Below are 23890 nucleotides of genomic sequence, written 5' to 3'. Positions count from 1 at the left end.
GATCCAGAGTCTCATAACATAATATCCAAAATGTACAGGTTTCAGTTGAAAATCACTCATCATACCGAGAACCAGGAAGATTTCAAAATGAATGAAAAACAACTATCAATAGATGAAAACACTGAGATGACAGAGACATTAGAATTATCTGGTAGAGATTTCAAAGCAGCCATGAAAAAATTTTTCAGTGAGCAATTATAAACACGTTTGAAACAAATGAGAAAATAGAAAGGATCAGCAAAGGAATAGAAAGTCTCAGCAAAGATATAGAAGTTATAAAGAAGAGCCAAATGGAAAATTTTAAACCAGAAGATGTAGCAATATCCATAATAAAAAGCTCCATGGATGAGATTAACAGCAGAATGGGGACAACAGAGGAAAGAATTACTGAACTGAGAGATAGAATGATAGAAATTAGTCAATGTGAACAATAGAGAGAAAATAGACTAAAATATAAGGAACAGAGCCCCAGGGTCCTGCGGCACTATAATAAAAGATGTAACATTTATTTGATCAGCATTCAGGAAGGAAAGAAGAAAGAGGGTGGGACTGAAAAAATACCCAAAGAAATAATCTCTGGAAGCTTCCCAAATTTGGCAAGAGATAGAAACTTACAAATTCAAGAAGGTGTGCAAACTCAAAACATGGTAAACCAAAAGAAATCCACACCCAAGACACATCATAATTAAACTGTTGAAAACTAAAGACAAAGGAAAAATCTTGAAAGAAGACAGAGAAAAACAACACCTTACCTACAGGGGAAAAAGAATTAAAATGACAGCATATTTTGCATCACAAACCAAGGATGCCAGAAGGAAGTAGCACAATATTTTTCAGGTGCTGAGAGAAAAGAAGTGCCAACCCAGAATCCTATACCCAGTGAAAATATTCTTCAGGAATGAAAGAGAAATCAGTACTTTCCTAGGTGGAAGAAAACTAAGAGAATCTGTCATGAGTAGACCTCCTGTAAAAGAGTGGCTAAAGAAAGTTCCCTAAGCCGAAAAGAAATGATAAAAGAAGGAACCTTGGAACATCAAGAAGAAAGGACACAGAAAGTAAAAATATAGGTAAACATTAATCAAATGAAAACCACAGTTGTTATGTTAATATAAGATAAAGTAGACTTAAGAGAAAGGAAAATTTCTAGGGATAAAGAGGGAGACTATATAATAATAGAAGTGTCAATTCACCAAGAAGACAGAGTAATCCTAAATGCATATGCACCAAACAGAAGTGCTGCAAAATGTGTGAAACAAATACTGATAGAACTGAAAGGAGAAACAGACAAATCCATAATTATAGTTAGGTAGCTCACCACCCTTCTCTCAACAATTGACACAACAACTAGACAGAAAATACATATGGATATAGAAGAATTCAGGAATACCATCAAACAATAGGATCTAACTAACGTTTATAGAACACTCCACCAAAGCAAAAGCAAAATACACATTCTTTTCAAGTGCTCACAGAACTTATACCAAGATAGACTATATCCTGGGACATAGAGCAAACTTCAAAAATTAAAAAGAGTTGCAGTCATACAGTGTGTGTTCTCCAACCACAAAGGAATCAAACTAGAATTCAGTAACAGAAAGATAAAAGAAATGTCTCCAAACACTTGAAAACTAAACAACACACTGTTAAATAACCCATGGGTCAAAGTAGAAGTCTCAAGTAAAATTTTTAAAAAACACATTGAACTGAAGGAAATGAAAATACAACATATCAAAATTTTGTGATAGGCAGCTAAAGCAGTGCTGAGAGGAAAATTTATAGCCCCAAATAAATACATTAGAAAAGAGGAAAACTCTCACATCAACAATCTAAGATCCCACCTTAAGAATGTAAAAAAAAAAAAAAAACAATAAGAGCAAAGTAAACCCAAATAAAGACAAGGAGGAAATAATAAAGTTAACAGCAGAAATCAATGAAATTTGAAAGCAGAGAAACAATAGAGAAAATCATTGAAACAACTGAATTTTTGAAAAAATAAAATTGACACTTTAGCAAGACTGATGGGAAAAAAGAGAAGATACAAATTACCTATATGAAGAATGAAGCAGGGGATGTCACTACAAACTCTGCAGGTATCAAAAGGATAGTAAGGGAATACTATGAACAACTTTACCCATGTAAATTTTTTCCAGCTTTATTGAGAAATAATTGACATATAATATTGTGTACGTTTAAAATGTACAATGTAATGATTTGATACACATATATGTTGTAAAATGTATACCACAGTAAAGTTAGTTAACACATTTCTCACCTCACACAGTTACCATTTTGTTGTTGTTGTGGTGGTGGTGAGAGCATTAAAGCTCTACTCTCATAGCAACTTTCAAGTATATAATACAGCACTGATAACTATAGTCACTGTGCTGTACATTAGATCCCTGGAACTTATTCATCTTATAACTGAAAGTTGTACCCTTTGACCAATAGCTCCCTATTTCTCCCACCCCTCAGCTCCTGGCAACCAATATTCTATACTCTGTTTCAGTAAGTTTGGCTTTTTTTAGATTCAACATGTAAGTAGAATCATACAATATTTGTCTTTCTCTGTCTGACTTATTTCACTTAGCATAGTGCCCTCAAGATACATCCATTTTGTTGCAAATGGCAGGATTCTCTTCTTTTTGTGGATAAATAATATTCCATTATGTATATGTGTGTGTGTGTGTATGTATATATAGTATCATATACTATAATATATATATGATATATATAGTATATATATATATAGTATCTCCTTTATCCAGTCATCCATTGATGGACACATAGGTTGTTTCTATGTCTTGGCTATTGTGAATAAAGCTGTGATCCATGGAAGTGCAGACATCTCTTTGAAATAGAGATTTCATCTTCAGATAGATACTTAGAAGTGGGATTGCTGAATCGTATGGTAGTTATATTTTTAATTTATTGAGGAACCTCCACACTGTTTTCCATAGTGGCTATACCAATTTACATTCCCGCCAACAGTACACCAGGGTTCCCTTTTCTGTACATCCTCACTGGTGTTTGTTATCTCTTGTCTTTTTTGATAATAGCCTTTCTAATAGATATGAGCTGATATGTCATTATGGTTTTGATTTGCATTTCCTTGATGATCAGTGATGCTGAGAACCTTTTCATATATTTGTTGGCCATTTGCGTGTCTTCTTTGGAAAAGTGTCTATTCAAGTCCTGTGTGCATTTTTCAATTGGATTGTTTGAGTTTTTTGATATTGAGTTATGACTTCCTTACATATTTTGGATATTAACCCTTTATCAGATAGATGGTTTGCAAATATTTTCTCCCGTTCTGTAGGTTGCCTTTTTATTTTTATGTTTCTTTTCCTGTGCAGAAGTTTTCTAGTTTGATGTAGTCTCACATTTATTTTTGCTTTTGTTATTTGCACTTTCGGTGTCATGTCCAAAAAGACGTTGCCAGGGCCAATGTGAAGGAGCTCTTACCCTATGTTTTCTTCTAGTGTTTTTATAATTTTGGGTCATACATTTAAGTCTTCAATCCATTTTGAGTTAATTTTGTGTATGGTGTAAGATAGGGATACAATTTCATTCTTTTGCATGTGGATATCCAGTTTTCCCAACACCTTTTCTTAAAGATATTTTCCTTCCTTCATAGAATATTCTTGGCTCCCTTGTCAAACATTAGTTGACCATATATACCTGGATATATTTCTGGGCTTTCGATTCTGTTCCATGGGTCTATGTGTCTGTGTATATGTCAGTACCATAATGTTTTGATTACTATAGCTTTGTAATTTAGTTTGAAATCAGGAACTATGATGCCTCCAACTTTGTTCTCCTTTCTCAGGATTGCTTTGGCTATTTGAGGTCTTTTGTGATTCCATGTGAATTTTAGGATTGTTTATTCTATTTCTGTGAAAAATGCATTTGCAAATGTTGTAGGGATTGCATTGAATCTATAGATGGCTTTAGGTAGTGTGGCCATTTTAAAACTATTAATTCTCTGATCCATGAACATGGAATATCTTTCCATTTGATTATGTTTTCTTCAATGTCTTTCACTAATGTATTACGGGTTTTGGTGCATTGATATTTTATTTCCTTGGTTCAATTTATTCCTGAGTATTTATTGTTTTTGATGCTATTGTAAATGAGATTGTTTTCTTCATTTCTTTTTCAGATAGTTCATTGTTAATGTATGGAAATGCAACTGATTTTGTATCCTGCAACTTTACTGCATTTATTAGTACTAACAGTGTTTTGGTGGAGTCTTTAGGATTTTCTGTATATATGATCATGTCATCAGCAAACAGAGATAATTTTACTTCTTCCTTTCTGATTTGGATGTCTTTTATTTCTTTTTCTTGCCTAATTGCCCTTTCTAGGACTTCCAGTACTATCTTGAATAGGAGGGTTGAGAGTGGGCACCCTTTTCTTGTTCCTGGTCTTATAGGGATAGCATTCAACCTTTCACCATTGAGTATGGTGTTACCTTTGGGCTTGTCATATATGACCTTTATTATGTTGAAATATGTTCCTTTTATACTCAATTTGTTCAGAGTTTTTATAATGAAATGATGTTTGGTTTTATCAAATGCTGTTTATATCTATTGAGATGATTGTATGATTTTTGTCTTTCATTCTAGTACTGTTATGTGTCAGATTTATCGATTAGCATATGTTGACCCATCCTGTATCCCAGGGATAAATATCCCATGATCATGGTGTATGATCCCTTTAATGTGCTGTTGAATTCACTTTCCTAGTATTTTGTTGAGAATTCTTGTATCTACATTCACCAGGGCTATTGGTCTGAAGTTTTCTTTTCTTGTAGTATCCTTATCTGGCTTTGGTATCAGGGTAATGCTGGCCTTGTAAAATGAGTTTGAGAGTGTTTCCTCCTTTCTATTTTTGGAAGATTTTGAGAATAATTAGCATTAAATCTGATTTCAATGTTTGGTAGCATTCACTTGTGAAACCATCTGGTCTTGGACTTTCTTTGTTAAGAGGTTTTTGATTACTGATTCAATCACCTTATTTGTTATTGCTCTGTTCTTGTTTTCTGTTTTTTCATGATTCAGTCATGGTAGGTTGTATGTTCCTAGAAATCTGTCTATTTCTTCTAGGTTGTCCAATTTGTTGCTGTATAATTGTTCATGATTGTCTCTTACAATGCTTTGAGTTTTTCTATGGTATCAGTTATAATGTCTCCTCTTTCATATCAGATTTTATTCATTTGAATCTTCTCTCTTTTTGCTTAGTCTAGCTAAAGGTTTGTCAATTTGGTTTCTCTTTTCAAAAAACCAACTCAGTTTCATTAATCTTCTCTATTCTTCTTTTTTCTTTTTTTCTTTTTATTTTTTTAATGGCAGTAACATTGGATTATAACATTATATAGCTTTCAGATGTATGTCATAATATATTTGGAATTCTGTATAGATTACATCATGTTCACCACCCAAAAACTAATTATAGTCCATCCCCTCACACGTGAGCCTAATCACCCCTTTTGCCCTCCACCCCCCTTCCACTATGGTAACCACCAATCCATTCACCGTTGCTATGTGTTTGTTTGTCGTTGTTTTTATCTTCTACTTATGAGTGAGATCATACGGTATTTGACTTTCTCCCTATGACTAATTTCACTCAGCATAATACCCTCAAGGAGCATCCATGTTGTCACAAATGTCCGGATTTCATCATTTCTTATGTCTGGGTAGTGTTCCATTGTGTATAAATACCATATCTTCTTTATCCATTCATCCCTTGATGGGCACCTAGGTTGCTTCCAAGTCTTGGCTATTGTGTATAATGCTGCAATGAGCATAGGGGTGCATGTATCTTTATGCCTTTGAATTATCAAGTTCTTTGGATAAATACCCAGCAGTGGGATAGCTGGATCATATGGTACATCTATTCTTAATTTTCTGAGGATACTCCGTATTGCTTCCCATAGTGGTAGCAGCGGTTTGCACTCCCACCAGCAGTGTACGAGGGTTCCCTTCTCTCCACATCCTCTCCAATATCTGTTGTTTCCTGTCTTGTTAATTATAGCCATTCTGAGTGGAGCGAGGTGATACCTCATTGTAGTTTTGATTTGCATTTCCCTGATAGCTACTGATGTTGAGCATCTTTTCATATGCCTGTTGGCCATCCATATATCTTCTTTGGAGAAATCTCTGTTCAGATCTTTTGCCCATGTTTTAATTGGGTGGTTGGTGTTTTTGTTATTGAGCTGTATGAGTTCTTTGTATATTTTGGATATTAACCCCTTATCTGATATATGGTTTGCAAATATCTTCTCCCAATTGTTAGGTTGTCTTTTCATTTTGTTGATGGTTTCCTTTGCTGTGCAGAAGATTTTTAGTTTGATGTAGTTCCATTTGTTCATTTTTTCTTTTGTTTCCCTTGCCTGGTCAGACGTGGTACTTGAGAATATGCTGCTAAGACCGATGTCAAAGAGCTTACTGCCTATGTTTTCTTCTAGAAGTTTCATGATTTTGGATCTTACATTCAAGTCTTTAATCCCTTTTGAGTTGATTTTTGTGCATGGTGTAAGGGAATGGTCTACTTTCATTCTTTTGCATGTAGCTATCCAGTTTTCCCAACACCATTTATTGAAGAGCCTCTCCTTTCTCCATTGTATGCTCTTGGCTCCATTTTCAAATATTAGCTCTCCATAAATGTGTGGGTTTATTCCTGGGCTCTTGATTATGTTGCATTGATCTGTGTGTCTGTTTTTCTGCCAGTACCATGCTGTTTTGGTTACTATGGCTTTGTAGTATATTTTGAAATCAGGGAGTGTGATACCTCCAGCTTTATTCTTTTTTCTCAGGAATCCTTTGGCTATTCGGGGTCTTTTGTTGCTCCATATAAATTTTAGGATTCTTTGTTCTATTTCTGTGAAAAATGTTGTTGGAACATTCATAGGGATTGCGTTGAATCTATAGATTGCTTTAGGAAGTATGGACATTTTAACGATGTTAATTCTTCCAATCCAAGAGCACGGAATATCTTTCCATTTCTTTGTGTCGTCTTTGATTTCTTTCAACAATGTTTTACAGTTTTCAGTGTACTCATCTTTCACCTCTTTGGTTAAGTTTATTCCTAGGTGTTTTATTCTTTTTGTTGCAATTGTAAATGGGATTGTATTCTTAATTTCTCTTTATGCTACTTTGTTGTTAGTGTATAGAAACACAACTGATTTTTGTATGTTGATTTTGCATCCCACGACTTGACTGTATTCCTTTATTGTTTCTAAAAGATTTTTAGTGGATTCTTTAGGGTTTTCTGTATATAAAATCATGTCATGTGCAAAGAGTAAAAGTTTCACTTCTTCTTTTCCAATGTGGATCCCTTTTATTTCTTTTTCTTGCCCCATTGCTCTGGCTAGGACTTCTAATACTATGTTAAATTAGTGGTGACAGAGTGCATCCTTGTCTGCTTCCCGTTCTTAGAGGGATAGCTTTCAGTTTTTCTCCATTGAGAATGATATTTTCTGTGGGTTTGCCATATATGGCCTTTATTATGTTGAGGTAATTTCCTTCTATACCCATTTTATTTAGAGTTTTTATCATAAATGGATGCTGTATCTTGTCAAATGCTTTCTCTGCATCTTTTGAGATGATCATGTGGTTCTTATTCTTCATTTTGTTAATGTGCTTTATCACGTTGATAGATTTGCAGATGTTGAACCATCCCTGTATCCCTGGAATGAAACTCTCTTGGTCATGATGTATGATCTTTTTAATGTATTGTCATATTTGATTTGCTAGAATTTTGTTGAGTATTTTTGCATCAATGTTCCTCAGTGATATTGGCCTGTAATTTTCTTTTTTTTGTGTTGTCCTTTCCTGGTTTTGGTATCAGGATAATGTTGACTTTGTAGAATGAGTTAGGAAGCCTCCCCTCCTCTTCAATTTTTTGGAAGAGTTTGAGAAGGATAGGTATTAAGTCTTCTTTGAATCTTTGGTAGAATTCACCAGGGAAGCCATCTAGTCCTGGACTTTTATTTTTTGGGAGGTTTTTGATTGCTGTTTCCATCCCCTTACTGGTGATTGGTCTATTCAAATTCTCTACTTCTTCTTGGTCCAGTTTTGGAAGGTTGTATGTTTCTAAGACTTTATCCGTTTCTTCTAAATTATCCAATTTGTTGGCATATAGCTTTTCATAGTATTCTCTTATTATCTTTTGTATTTTTGAGGTGTCCATTGTAATATCTCCTCTTTCATTTCTGATTTTATTTATTTGAGCCTTCTCTCTTTTTTCTTGGTGAGTCTAGCAAAGGGTTTGTCAATTTTGTTTATCTTTTCAAAGAACCAGCTCTTGGTTTCATTAGTTTTCTCTACTGTTTTTTTACTCTCTATTTCATTTATTCCTGCTCTGATTTTTATTATTTCCTACCTTCTGCTGATTTTCAGCTTTGTTTGTTCTTCTTTTTCTGGTACCTTTAGATGCACTTTTAGATTGTTTATTTGGGATTTTTCTTATTGGTTGAATAGGCCTGAATTGCTTTAAACTTCCCTCTTGGAAATGCTTTTGCTGTATCCCACAGATTTCGGCATGTTGTATTTTCATTTTCATTTGTCTCTAGGAGTTTTTTGATTTGTTCTTTGATTTTTCCATTGACCCAATCGTTGTTCAGTAGCATTGTATTTAATCTCCACATTTTTTCTGGCTTTTCTCATTTTCTTCCTGTAGTTGATTTCTAGTTGCACACATTTGTGGCCAGAAAAGTTGCATGGTATTATTTCAGTCTTCTTAAATTTATTGAGACTTGTTTTGTGGCCTAATATGTGATCAATCCTGGATAATGTTCCATGTGCATTTGAAAATAATGTGTAGTCTGTGGTTTTTGGATGGAACGTTCTGTATATATCTACTAAGTCCATCGAGTCAAGTGTGTCTTTTAAGGCCACTGTTTCTTTATCTGTCTTCTGTTTGGGTGATCTATCCATTGATGTAAGTGGAGTGTTAAAGTCCCCTACTCTTATTGTGTTACTGTCTATTTCTCCTTTTATGTCTGTTAATAGTTGCTTTATATATTTAGGTGCTACTAGGTTGGGTGCATAGATATTTACAAGTGTTATATTTTCTTGTTGGATTGTTCCCTTTATCATTATGCTGTGCCCATCTTTGTCTCTTGTTACGTTTTTTGTTTTAAAGCCTATTTTGTCTGACATAAGTATTCCTACCCCTCTTTCTTTTCTTTGCCATTTGCATGGAATATCTTTTTCCATTCTTTCACTTTCAGTTTGTGAGTTTCTTTAGGTCTGAAATGTGTCTCTTGTATGCAGCATATACATGAGTCTTGTTTTTTTATCCAGTTGGCCACCCTATGGCATTTGATTGGAACATTTAGTCCATTGACGTTTAAAGTAGCTATTGATAAATATGTATTTATTGCCATTTTGTTACTTTTTCTCCTGGGTGTTTTAGTAGTTCTTCTCTGTTTCATTCTTTTTCTCTTGCTCTCTTCCCTTGTGTTTTGATGGCTATCTTTAGTAATATGTTTGATTTCTTTTGTCTTACTTTTTTGCTTACTTATTATAGGTTTCTGATTTGTGATTACCATGAGGATCCTATTTAATATTCTATGCATATAACAGTCTATATCGAGTTGATAGACTCTTCAGCTTGACCTCTTTCTAAAAGCTCTACTTTTTCACTCCCCTCCTCCCACATTTTTTTGTTTTTGAAATCATATATAGTCTCTTGTTTAGTGTGTGTCTGTCCGCTACCCTCTTATCATTGAAATAGTTGATTTTAGTACATTTCTCTTTTAATCTTCATATTATATTCACAGGTAATTGATCTGCTACCTTTACCATATTTTTACCTTTACAAGTGATTTTATTGCCTGGGTTTTTTTTTGTGTGTGTGGGTTCTTTGATAATTTTTTTTATCTCTATTTGTGGTCATCGCTTTCCCACTTAAATAAGTCCCTTCAGCATTTCTTGTAGAACTGTTTTCTTGGTGATAAACTCCTTTAATTTTTGATTATCTGGGAAACTCTTTATCTCTCCTTCAATTCTGAATGACCACCTTGATGGATAGAGTATTCTTGGCTGTAGGTTTTTTCCTTTTAGCACTTTAAATACGTCATTCGATTCTCTTCTTGCCTGTAGGGTCTCGGCTGAGAAGTCTGCTGATAGCCTTATGGGCTTCCCTGTGTATGTCACTTATGGCCTTTCTCTTGCTGCTTTTAGGATTCTCTCTTTAGCTTTAATGTTGGACATTTCAATTATATTACGTCTTGGTGTGGGCCTCTTTCGGCTTATCTTGTTTGGAGCTCTCTGTGCTTCCTGTACTTGGATGTCTGTTTCCTTCCTTAGGTTAGGAAAATTTTCATCTATTACTTCTTCAAATAAATTTTCTGCCCCTTTGTCTCTCTCTTCTCCTTCTGGGGCACCTATAATCCAAATGTTAGCATGCTTGATATTGTCCCAGAGTTCCCTTAGACTGTTCTCATTCTGTCTAATTCTTTTTTCTTTTTTCTCTTCAGCTTAGGTGATTTCCTCTAGTCTTTCGTCTAGCTCACTGATCTGTTCTTCTGCATCCTCTAGTCTGCTGTTGAGTCCCTCTAGTGAATTTTTCATTTCCGTTATTGTATTCTTCATTTCTGATTGGTTCTCTTTTATATTTTCCAGTTCTTTGCTGATGAGCTCACTGTGTTCATCCAGTCTTTTCCCAATATCTGTGAGCATCCTTGTGATATTTTGTTTGAACTCTTTGTCAAGCAGGTCACTTATTTGTGTTTCATTTAGTCCTTTTTCTGGGTTTTTGTCCTGTTCCCTTGCTTGGAAAGTATTCCTTTGTATCCTCATTATGCCTCTTTCTCTGTGCTTATTTCTATGTATTAGGTGAGTCGGCTATGTCTCCTGATCTTTGAGAAGTGGCCTTGTTTATGAGATTATGAGGCCCAGCAGTGTGCTTCCCTCTTGTCTCCAGTCCAAATGATCCAGGCGTGACCCCTTTGTGGGCTACTTGTGTCTTTCCGCTGTGGCAGTTTTTCTATTACTGCAGGTACCCAGGGAGTCGAGTCTTTCCTTCCCTGGCCAGCTGTTTGTAAATCCGTTTTGGGGAGCCTCAGCACTGTTGGCTACAAAGTCTTTCAGCATACTCCTATTGCAGTTTTCCTGTTAATTGGGTTGGTATGCAGTAGCTGGTTGCTAGGCTCAGGAGCTTACAGTTGTGATAGGCCTCAGGCCTACAAGGCTGTTGTCAGTTCTCTTAGGAGTGCAGCTGAGTGGGGCTGGCCCTAGGCACGGAAGCACTCACTTGTTTCAGGCTTTGGAAGGTGGGGCTGATCCTTTTTATGGCTATTTGTGAAGAGCAGGTCTTCTGCTGCTGGCTGATAAGCCTCACCCCCCACAGGACCACACACACTGTCAACAGAGTCCCAGTCCGTGCACACCTCCCAACCCCCTGGAGCGCACCCTGACACTGCACTGCAGAGGCTCCCACCTCTCCACCAATACCCCCCAGAGTTCACCCAGTCTCCACACAGGTCCCGCCCCACAGAGGCAGACACACTTGCCTACCCGCAGAGGATCAAGGCACCTAGTCAAAGCAGGCCGAAAAGTAGCCTGAGGGATTGCTGTTAGGCAGGACCAGTCCCCAGGGCGACCGCCTGCCCTGGCTGAACTGGTTTAAATCTGTGCTCCAGTGGGTCTGACAGGTCCCTGGGCCAACAGGCCAAGGGAAGAACCTCAATGTCGTCCGCCTGGACCAGGTCAGAACAATGGCCCCCACCAATGTCTCAGTCTCCAGAGAGGTCCCTCCTCTCACCAAGATGCCACCGGAGCCCACTAGGTGAGTCTTGTTTCACCAAAGGACTGTCAGCCTTCTCTCTGGTGATTTTTGGTTGCTGCAATGAGTGAGTTTGTGCATGGGCCTTTAAGACCCGGGTCTTTTGGGCTTTCAGCAGATAGCTTTTCTGGGCATATCCTTGCTGCAGTTAATAGCCAGTGAAGCCAGACCGTCTCAGTTGGACTGAGTCTGAAGTGTGCTTATAGCAGTATTGCCTCTGCTCCAGCCCTCACTCCCCCAGGGAGGGCTGTGAACCTTAGGGTGGCTCCTGTTTGGCCAGCTGAGAAGCTCCGCTGCTCCCAAAGGTGGCTTTTTTCCTCTCCGGCAGGTATTTCTGCCTCTTCTGCCTTAGTCAGGACTGTCCCTTGTTGTGGGGGTTCTTTTTATCCAGTTTTCAGTTTTCTCTTCAGGGTAGTTTTTCCAAAAATAGTTGTAACCTTGTTGTGTTCGTGGGAGGAGATGAGTTCAGAGTCTGCTTACAGCGCCATCTTGATGAGATCTGCCCTGTTTTTCTATTCTGTATTTCATTTTTTTTCTTCTCCGATGTTTGTTGTCTGCTTCCTTCTGCTAACTTTGGGCTTAGTTTGTGCTTATTTTTCTAGTTCTTTGAAGTACAAAATTAAGTCATTTATTTGAGGTCTTTTTTCTTAATGTAGACAGTTATCATTATAAACTTCCCTCTTACCACTGCTTTTGCTGAATCCCATTAAGTTTTGGTATGTTGTGTTTCCCTTTTTGTTTGTTTCAAGGTATTTTTTGATTTCCCTTTTGATTTCGTCTTTGACTTGTTGGTTATTTAGGAGTGTATTGTTTGGTTTCCATGTATTTGTGAATTTTCTAGTTTTCCTCCCATTATTGATTTCTATTTTCATAGCATTCTGTTTGGAAAAGATACTTGGTATGATTTCAGTCTTTTTAAATTTATTGAGACTTGTTTTGTGACCTAATATATGTTCTATCCTGGAGAATGTTCAATGTGTGCTTGAGAAGGGTATATATTCAGGTGCTTCAGGATGGAATATTCTGTATGTGTCTGTTAGGTCCATTTGGCCTGTGAGGTTTCTACTTATAAATCTGCTGTAGTCTTATGGGGGTTCCCTTCTAGGAACTAATTTTTCTTACTGCTTTTAAAATTCTGTCTTTGTTTTGACTTTAGACAGTTTTTTTATAATGTGTTTTAGAGAACATTGTTTTGGATGGAAATTTTGGGGTGACCTATTAACTTCATCAACTTGGAATGCAAATCTTTCCCCAGGTTTTGGAAGTTCTCAATCATTATTTAAATAAGCTTTGTACTCCCTTCTTCCTCTTTTCTCCTTCTGGGCCTTCAGTAATGTACAGATTGTTCCTTTTAATGGTGTCCTATATGTTCTGTCGGCTTTTTTCATTCTTTTTTCTCTTTGGTTCTCTGAAAGGATAATTTCAAATGATCTGTCATCAGTCTCGCTGCTTCTTTCTTTTGCTTGGTCCAGTATCCTGTTGCAGCTCTTGATTCGATTCTTCAGTTCAGTCATTGTATTCTTCAGATCCAAAATTTCTGTTTGATTCTTTTTATGTTTTCTCTTTGTTGAACTTCTCATTTTGTTCTTATATCGTTTTCCTGATTTCATTTGTTTATCTGTTTGTTTGTAGCTATCTGAGCATCTTTAGAATGATTATTTTGAATTTTTTGTCAAGCAATTCATTTATTGCCATTTCTTTGGAGTCCATTATTGCAAGTTTACTGAGTTCCTTTGGTGGTGTTGTTTCCCTGATTCTTCATGATCCCAATATCCTTGCATAGGTGTCTGCATTTGAAGATGCAGTCATCTCTTCTAGACTTTATGGCCTAACTTCAGTAAGGAAAGACTTTCACCTGCATATGGGGTCATGCTGGAACATGCTGTGACCCCAAGTCTAGTGGTGTAGCAAACCATGTGTGGGGGCCTGTGGCAGCTCAGGGTCCAGGGGATCATGGTGACTCATCAGCTCAGTTTGCTGAGGTCCACAGCATTGACAATTGCATGGTCCTTAGCAACTGTTGGCAGGGGTCTGTAGAGGCAGCAAGGGTGTTGCGGTCCTCAGCCGTTCCTCCAGGTCCAACTGCTAGGGACTATGGCATGCAGCAGTGGTGGCCAGAGCCAGTGATTTGCATACACTCAGCTGCAAAAGCCAGCTACAGGTGCCTGTGTCGTGGTAGGGACCAGTTATAACAGATACATGTGCATGATGGGGCCAGGGCAAGGGGCAATGGCTAGAACCAAATGCAGGCATAGTAGGCCCTGACTGTCAGCATGCACTACTGTGGCTGCTGGGTCTCAACACAGGCAAACAGCAATGGAGGCTGGTGTTGAAATTCAAGTCAGGGATGTGGAGGTGCACAGCTGGAGGGGCTAGCTGTAAGTGAGCCCAGTGGTCCAGGCCAGTGACAGAAGACAGAGCCAGAGCTGGGCCCACAAGCAGGTGCAGGGGCCCTGGCTATCAGTGTGTACTCCTGTGACTGCACAGTCTCCTTATAGGCAGGAACATAGCAGTAGAGACTAATGATGGGGTTCAGGCTTGGAGCATGCAGGAGCACAGCTAAGGGAGCTAGTTACAGGTAAGCCCAATAGTGCAGGCCAGTGACAAGATTTATGGCTGAATCCTGACCCACAAGCAGCTGTCGGGGCCTTGACTGTCAGGGTGCACTTTCATGGCTGCAGGATCTTGCCATGGCTGTACACATAGCCATGGAGACTGGTGATGGGCATCAGTCCAGTGGCATGAAAGTGCACAACTGGAGGGGCTAGCCCTGAGTGTACTCATGGCAGTGGGGGTCATCCACAGGGGTCTAAGCTGGCATCTTGCTAGATCCCAGCCTCTAGTAGGAGAGGGAAGGTGCAGGAAGAGACTCAGGAAGCTGGCATAAGTGAACGTGAATACCTAAGAAGCAAAAAAGGTGAAATTTGCAGATTCGTGGTAGTTGTGCTGGCCATTGGTTTCTCCTGTGGCAAATGCTATTCAGGTCATCTGCAGAGCAAGTCACTGGGAACCACAGTTGCTCCAGCTGTATGGCTGATATTGGTAGCCCCTGCTTTTCTTTCTTGTTCCTAACCGTTGCTGTACATCTCAGCTTTGCCAGTTTTGAGGTGAACCCAAAGTGGGGCCTTCATGTGGTACCCCAAAAGGCTGGGGAACCTTGTTGCTCATCCTGCTTTTCCTTTCACAGAAAGGGAAACTCTTTCTAGCTGTGACATTTCCTCTTGGCACTAAGCAGGGCTGGCTTGGGGGATGGGATGATGCAGGCAAAATGAAGATGTTCTTGCTTTCCTTTTTGTGCAGTTATTCTCAGGTTTTTTGTTCCACTGTGTTGCTGAAGTTTCTTAAGTGGACTCCAGAGCTCTCCCAGAGCTGTTTTTGATTGTGGATAGCTATATAATTGTTGATCTTTGTGAGCGGATAGAGGTTGGGGTCTCCCACACCACCATCTTGGTGTACTCTTGTAAATTTGACAATTTATATGAAATGGGCCACTTCCTTGAAAAACGCAAACTACCATACCATGGAATACTAATCAGCAATAAAGAGAATTAAAGTATTGATACATTTAACAACATGGGTGAATCTCCAAAGAATTATGGTGAGTGAAAAAAAGCCAATCCTGAAAGGTTACACACTATATGATTCCATTTATATAACATTCTTGGAACTACAAAATCATAGAAATGAAGAAAAGATTGGTGGTTCCCAGGGGTTAAGAAGGGAGTTAGTGAGAGACAGAAGTGGATATGACTATAAAAGGGCAACTTGAGGGATCCTTGTGACAGAAATGTTCTGTCTCTTGACCATATCAATATCAATATCCTGGTTGTTATATTGTACTATAGTTTTGCAAGATGTTACCGTTGGGGGAAATGGGTAAAGGATACCTACTATCTCTCTGTACTATTTCTTATAACTGCAGGTGAATCTACAATTGTCTCTAACTAAAAGTTTAATTAAAAAGAAAAAAATTAAGGCAAATAAATGACCACTTGAGTGTCAGGACACTTAAGAACACCTGAATCCCCATTCTGAAAAGCAGTGGTAAAAAATTTGAAAGAAGAGGAATTGGACAGAGCTGTTTTTCAATTTGATAACCCCTTCACCTTTTCCTCTCTGGCCATGTTGAGGCACAAAGACTTCAGCCACGACAGGTTATTTTTCTGCTACCTGTCTATTATTGCAGAGAATGTGCTGGTGTATAAACTAAGCAGGATGCTTCCTGGAGGCATACTGTGTAAATTGTGTGGATCTTCTCCCTAAGGCCAAGATTCCTTAGTACATGACCTTCTTCTTTCACCTGTACAGCTTGGACAAAATGCATTCTGCATGACTGCAGAGGTGAGGGGCATGAATTTATAAGGAAGCAAGTATGTATATGAATGAGCACAGGTATGCTAATGCTAGCAAGACCAAGAAAGCAGGGACAAGACAGATGTTGAGTATAGATGAATGTTGCCACATACCCACAGGGAATTTGATATCCTCATTCCAAGGAAAATATTGAAGATGAAGAAAATAGAAGATGGGTAATTAAGATTTGAGAATTCTTGTAGAATGTATAGAAGTTCTATACTTTAGTCATTGGAAGTATTCTGAAAAATTATGTAGCATTGTGCCTCCAAAGGTGAAAATTCATTTACCACAGTGCAGGGTAGATTATGCCAAGACATTTGGAAGTAACGGCTTTTGCCTGAATAAATATGCTTTGTGCTTCCACAGTTTTCATCTTTTTCAGAGGCAACCATTGCCAATTGCTTAGCCTAGCTAATAAGTAGAATTTTTATGCCACAGGCTGTTTACCCAGGCCCAAGGTCAATTTTCTGATTAATATTCTTTCTTTTCCCCATAGGCCCCCACCCTATTATCCATTCAGAAAATGGGAATAGTATGCCAAGAGATTATATTTATTGAACACAATTTTAAGTCTGAGATCCACTCAGTCTGGAGAAAGTATTACTGAGCTTGCCAGTAGTCAAGTTACAGACCCAAAATATCAGACATTTAAATCACAGGTATACACTAACACAGTTCTCCTTCCGAAACTTCACAGAAGAAGCACCTTTGAAGAGGATATCAATGTTGAACAATGTTTGAGAGTACCTCAGCTTGGGAGATGATTTAGTCACAAATTGCATCCAAAGTAAAGTACACTGTCCACAGACAGTATTCCAAGGCAACGTGCAACATCTATGGACAACATTCCTGGGGAAGGTAGAACATCCACAGACAGCATTCCCAAGAAAGATACAGCATCCATGAATACCACTCCCAGGACAAGTACAACATACACAGATAGCAGTTTGAAGCAAAGTACAACAACCCTGTTGAACAGTATGACACTCTAGCTAATAAGGGATCCAAATCTCTGTAGAAATGACAACTACCCCAGTTGTCTGATACGAGCAGCATTGGAGAAAGAATTAGATTGAAAGTTGTTCTTGAATTTATGTTTTTTATTGTGATCCTGTGAGAGGTAAGTAAGTCAATGAGAAAGCAGATGTTTGCAGATGTCATGTTGGCTTTAGAAATGTTTGAAAATTAAAAGTTTATCCTCGAGGCTTTTTCCTTTCCTTTGTAACTTACACATATGACAAACTTTTGAGGATAAAAATTATATCATGGAACCTGATCTAAGACATGACCCCATGTGCTTAGTACTCAGAGACACATGGAATTATAGAACCATAGAACCATAAATGATCTTAAAGGTACATCTTCATCTTTTAGATATGAAAACTGCCCAGAGAGCAGACTTGCTGTTTAGGTGTTCATATAGTAATTGCAAGGACAACAATTATAATAATAACAACTATAGAAGTAATAATAACTAACGTTTTTTGAGTCCTTACTGTGCCAAGCACTGTTCTAAGAGCTTTATATGGATTATTTCATTTAGTCCTCGTAACAATCCTCTGAGCTCATTTATGATCATAAGCCCCATTTTGCAGACAAAGAAACTGAGACAACAGAGAGGTTTAATGATATTGTTCCATAATACCTCTAAAGATTTACTTATTATTGGGGCTTAGATCATAAGATTACCAAACTAGACTCTCAGGCAAAAATCAAGCGATTGTTCTGATGTAATACAGTATGCAGAATTCTGGATTGTTCTATGTTTTCATAAAGATATAATTTTCAAGGACAATGTCTTCAGGATTTATATTTTATGTGATCAGTCCCTTAACTCCTATTCCCATTAGAATAGAGTTTCTCAACCTTCTTGACTTCTGGAAGCTTGCTTAAGATATGAGCCCAGTGGAAGGTTTACAAGACGTGCTTTGAGCACATAGATTTTGTTATATATTTTAATAATGGACAAATAAGTAACAGTTCTTGAAAGACATAACAGTTAGTATATTCCTGTGTTTTAAAGGTACCCAATTGACACATTAGACTTAGATTTTAGAAAGTCAGTACAATCCATGCATTTTTGACAAGCCAGGGACTGTAAGTCCTTTCTCTGAGATGCATATTTCAACCAGCAGAAGTTGGAAAGAGATTTACATTTCAGCTTCTATAAAAAAATCAGTGCCATTAATGTCAATTTCCATAGTGGCTTCAAAGGAGAGGCAGAGATGGACAGACAGGTGGCCAGGGAGAGATAGACCTGCACAGAAATAGGAATGGACAGAATTGGACAGAGGTAGGCATGGGAAGACAGTGAAGGTAGACCAAGAAAGAGAGACAGATGGAAAAAGAAGAGAACCAGAGGGAAACGGATAGATAAACGGATAGAGATCAACAGACAAATATAAAGAGATGGAAGCATATCAAGAGGGATGGACAAACAGACACAGAAAGGCAGACAAGTGGAGAGGCAGACACACTGGAAGACAGGGAGACAGAAAAAGAAAGGAAAGAGGGACAGAGACAGCAGTGAGGAACAGGGAGAGAGAGATGGAGATAGACTGAAACATATGGAAAAGATAGAATGAGGGAGAGAGTCAAAAAGAGAGAGAGAAAGGGGTACAAAGAGAAAGACCCAGAAACAGAAAAAGCTAAAGAACTAGAGGGAGACGGAAGGAGAGACAAACTGAGGGAGGAAGAGAGTCAAGAAGAAAAGAGAGAGAATGAAACTGACTCAGAGAGAAAGAAAGAGAGTCGTGCTCATAAAGACAGCCTGAGGAACAGATAGTCAGATAGAAAAGTGGGGAGGAGGTGTTGCAGAGAGAAAAGGAAACAGATTGGGAGACAGGAAGACAGAGAGAGAATATACAGACTAAGTGTGAGATGAGATGCAGATGGAGAGAGACAGACCGAGAGAGACAGAGTGATCAACCAACTGACAAAGAGACAAACCAACAGTGAGACAATCAGAAAGACAAAGAGCAAGACAACAAGTGGATAGAGAGATATAAAGAGAGCCAACCAAATAGACAGACAGACAGACTGAGAGATGGGAGGGGGGAGAGAAAAATAGTGAGAAAGAGAGAGTCTGACAGACTTAGAGACTGACACAAAGACAGAGATAGAGAAACTGAAAAGGAGAGAGGTAGGGAGAAAGAGGGAGGAAAAAGAGAGAGCGGGAGGGAGAGGGAGAAAGAACAAATAGAGACATGACAGAGAGAGACTGATATAAAAAGAACAACAGGAAAATAGTCAGAAACAGACAATCAGACAGAAAGATTCAAACTGTCAGAAAATGAGTTAAGGATTTTAATAGACATTTCTCCAAAGAAGATATGCTAATGGCCACTAAGCACATGAAAAGATGCTCAACATCATTAGTCATTAGGGAAATGCAAATCAAAGCCACAAGATACCACTTCACATCCACTTGCGTGCCTACAATATAAAAAATGAGAAATATCAATTGTTTTCAAGGATGTAGGAAACTGGCACCCTCCTAAATTGCTAGTAAGGATGTAAAATGGTTCAGCTACTGTGGATAAGTTTGGTGGCTCCTCAAAAAGTTAAACAGAATTACCATATGACCTAGCACTTTCACTCCTAGATATATATACACAAGAGAATCGAAAATAGGTACTCAAATAAATACACGTACATGGATGTTCATAACAGCAGTATTCAAAGTAACCAACAGGTAGAAGCAGCTCAAATGTTCAACAGTGGATGAATGGATAAACAAATTGTAATGTAGCTCTACAATGGAATATTATTCAGACATAAAAGGAAATAAAATAGGACTTCCAATGTCCAGTTCTGCATGTAAGGAGCTTGGAATTCACCACTCTGTCCTAACAAGTTTAGATGTTTATGGCAGTTTTATAATTGTCAAAACTTGGAAGCAACCAACATGTCCTTCCGTAGGTGAATTGATAAATACACTATGGTACATCCAGACAATAAAATATTATTCAGAACTAAAAAGAAATGAGCTATCAAGCTGTGAAAAGACATGGAGAAAACTTAAATGCATATTACTAAGTGAAAGAAGCCAATTTAAGAAGGCTACATACAGTATGATTCCAAGTATATAACATTCTGTAAAAGGCACAGCTGTGGAGAGACTAAAAAGATCAGTGGTTGTCCTGGGTTGGGAGAGGGTGAGAGACGAATAGGCAGAGCACTGAGGATTTAAAGGGCAGTGAAAATAACTCTGTATAGTACTATAATGATTGATACATGCCATTATGTATTTGCCCAAACACATAGAATGTACAACACCAAAATAAACCCTAATGTGAACTATGGATCTTGAATAAGTATGTGTCAATATAGGTTCATCTATTCTAACAAATGTACCACTCTGGTGGGGGATGTTCATAATGGAGGAGGCCATGCATGTGTGGGGTTAGGGAGTATATGGAAAATCTCTGTATCTTCCTCTTAATTTTCCTGTGAACCTAAAACTTCCCTAAAAAAATAGTCTTAATAGAAAAGGGGAAAAACAGAAATGAAATACTTGAAATATTTGTAGCTACAATGTGGATGAATCTCAAAAACATTCAGTTAAAAGAAGAAGCCAGACCCACAATTTGACTGGTTATATGATTTCATTTATATGAAATGCCAGAATAGGCAAACCTATAGAGACAGAAAGCAGAGGAGTGGTTGCCAGGGGCTGGGAGGAGGAAATGGGGAGCAATTGCTTAATGAGTACTAGCTTTCCTTTTGGGTGGTTGAAAATATTCTGAGACTAGATAGAGGTCGTGGTTGTACATTATGAATGTATTAAATGCTACTGAATTGTTCACTTTAAAACGGTTAATTTTATCTTATGTGACTCACCTCAATAAAAAGAAAGTGACAGAGACAGAGAGAGAAGAAAAAGTGAGACCAAGAGAGTGAGAGAGACAGAGACAGAGATACAGAAAAAGAAAGACAGACAGCAACAATGATAGACAAAGTGACAGAAACAGAGCCAGGATGACAGCCTGAGAGACAAAGAACCAGGCAGACAGACAAACTATTAAAGGAAAAGGTAAACAAAAACAGATGGACAGATGGATACACAGACAGGCAGTCAGGCAGAGAGAGGGAGGGAGACAGAGTGAGATATTGACAAAAAAAGAGAAGGACAAATAGAGTAAAAAGACAGGGAAATAGAGAGATGGAACATGTAGACATGGAGAGGGAAGAATGCAGAGACAGGGACTAAGGTGGTAAGATACACAGAGTAGGACACAGGCAGAAAGAAACAGATACAGAGAAGGAAAGAGAGAAAAGAAAACTAACAGGGACAGACAAACTGACAGAGAGAAAGAAGTAAATAGACCAAGAGACAGACCATGAGACAGAGAGACAAACAGACTATTGGAAAGAGAGAGAGAGCAACAGACAAACAGAGACAGACAAGAGTCTGACAGAGACAGACAAAGAGACAGAGAAACAGACAGAGGGAGACTGACAGAGAGTGTGTGATAGACCAAAAGACAAGAAACAGAGAAAAACAGCAAGACGGAGAGCCCTACAGAGAGACACCGAGCCACAAAAAAAGGCAGAGAAACAGTCAGATAGATACAGACGGAAGAAGAGAGAGAAAAAAATAGAGAGAGAAAGATAGTCAGCTAGACAAAGAGACAGATGGAAGTTCAGACTGATATAAATACTGGCAGATAATCAAAGAAACAAGCAGACAGAGACAGGCTGATGGAGAGACAGGTTGACAGATTGGACAGATAGCCAGAGCATATGCAGACAGACAGAGAGACAGACAGGTACAGAAATAGCTGACAGAGAGAAACAAAAACAGATATACAGTCAGTTGTCCCTCGGTATCCACTGAGGTTTGGTTCCAGGACCCCCGTGGATACCAATATCTGAAGATGCTCAAGTTCCTTATATAAAATGTAGCTTTTGCATATAACCTACAAACAGCCTTGCGTATACTTTAAATCATCTCTAGGTTACTTATACCTACTACAGTGTAAATGCTATGTAAATAGTTGTTCTACTGTATTGTTTAGGGAGTAATGACAAGAAAAAAGTCTGTACATATTCAGTACAGATGCAACCATCGTAGGCCTATCTGTGGTTGGTTGAAGCCACAGATATGGAACCCACGGATACCGAGGGCCACATGTATACAGGGATAGAATGACAGAAAAAATTGACAGACAGAAACAGAGACAGAGAAGCAAATGAACAGAAAGAGGCACAGAGTTGCAGAGAGACTGACAAAGAGACAGGAAGGCAGACATACAGTGCCAGACAGAAGAAAAGAAAGACAGACTGAGCACCAGACGTGGGCAGTTAAATAGGCACAGATATCCAACAGAGAAAAAGAAAGAGAAAGAGATGGTCAGTGGTCATTGATCAGAGAGAGACAGAGACAGACCAGAAAGCAGGCAGGCAGAGAGAAACACAGACTGATAGACAGTGAGATGCAGACAGGCAGAGGGAGGGAGGGATAGAGAGAGAGAGATTGAGAGAGGAAGAATGCACGATGGAGATCCGCAGTCAGAGCAACAAGCAGAGAAAGACAGATTAACAGAGCGATGGACAGAACCTGAGAGAGACAGAGACAAGAAGCAAAAAGGTAGGCAGACAGAGTGTCAGGACAAACAGGGACAGACAGAAAGAGACACAGACAGATGGGGAGACAGAGTCAGAGTCAGGGAAGCAGACAGAACAAAAAAACAGACAGAAAAACAGACATGCTGATATAGAGACAGACAGGCAAAAATGCAGGCAGAGAAACAAATTGCAAAATAAACAGAGGTACCCTCTTATGCCTCACCCCCTGTTTCCCCACCATCACCACCACAAATGCCCTTCATTGTTGAGCCTTAGATGGGGGATAACAGGGAGGAATTTTAGCACAGTGCCTGGACCATGGTAGAGATTTGGGGGAAGGTGGTATCTGGCAAAAATCGTTCAAATCATGCTGGGAAGGAGATGGAGTCTGAACTTCTTTGCCTTTTGGAAATATCCTAGGGCCCATGTACTATTAGGTGGGAGAGCACTTATCTCTTGTCAATGAGCATTTGTCCCTCATCAGTAAGGGGGGCTTTGGGTTGTTGTTGTTTTTGTTTTTAAGAAAACACATGAAATCTCTCAAAATCCATTGTTTGCAGATTTCCCATCATGCTTCCTTCCTCCCTGGAGGAAAATGCTTTGTTTCTTTGATAAAGCAAACTTATCGCTTTTCTCTTTTACAGTTTTCTATTGAGTGTCTTGTTTTCATAGTTTAGAATTCATATAGCTCTCAGGCAAGTTTCTCTAAGATGTTTCCATTTAATATTCAGCTGTAGCTCCAAGGAGTTTAACATTATTTTTATTTTTTTAAATGAAAAGTCTAGGGGAAACTTCTCTTCTTCCTACAGGCACTTCACCTTAAATGTCTTCAATGGACTAATTTTTCTTAATTATGACTGTCATTTGATATTTGCTGCCCCCAACTGTGTAAACAATGTGCAGATAAGTAAGCTGGGCTCCGCTCTGTAGGTGGCCTCTTTGTTGCTCCAGACTCTCAGGTGATCTTAGCCCAGATCCTGCCCCGAAGGAGAAAGGTGTGGAAAGTGAGCTAGATGCTGAGGACCAGCTCAGCCGCCCTCCTAGAACCACTGGGCACTTGTCATTTGGCCTGAGGAAACTAGAGAGTGAGAGAGAGTCTGCATGGTTTGTGTTTTGCTAATGTAAGGTACAAGGAGCAGAAGTGGCCTGGTCTCCTGGAAAGTTCCCCAGCCTT

The 23890-nt window shown here is 38.6% G+C and overlaps 1 protein-coding gene across 30 annotated transcripts in view; it reads left to right on the top strand.

The window, feature by feature from the left end:
• Positions 1-23890, top strand: part of ENOX2 (ecto-NOX disulfide-thiol exchanger 2) — a 258731-nt gene that overhangs the window by 124716 nt on the left and 110125 nt on the right. Inside the window, exon 1 of one of the 30 annotated variants that reach the window (XM_070606267.1) lies at positions 11660-11793. The exons of the other annotated variants lie outside the window; for them this stretch is intronic. Within the exon in view, the coding sequence (XP_070462368.1) occupies positions 11694-11793 (100 nt within the window). The 5' untranslated portion in view covers positions 11660-11693. Of the gene's footprint in view, positions 1-11659; positions 11794-23890 lie in introns of those variants that run through there. 30 annotated transcript variants of the gene reach the window in all.

Source organism: Equus przewalskii, chromosome X (assembly GCF_037783145.1).
Source record: "Equus przewalskii isolate Varuska chromosome X, EquPr2, whole genome shotgun sequence".
NCBI classification, from domain to species: Eukaryota; Metazoa; Chordata; class Mammalia; order Perissodactyla; family Equidae; genus Equus; species Equus przewalskii.
The sequence above is the reverse complement of the archived record's forward strand: the minus strand, read 5'-3'. Positions and strand labels throughout refer to the sequence as shown.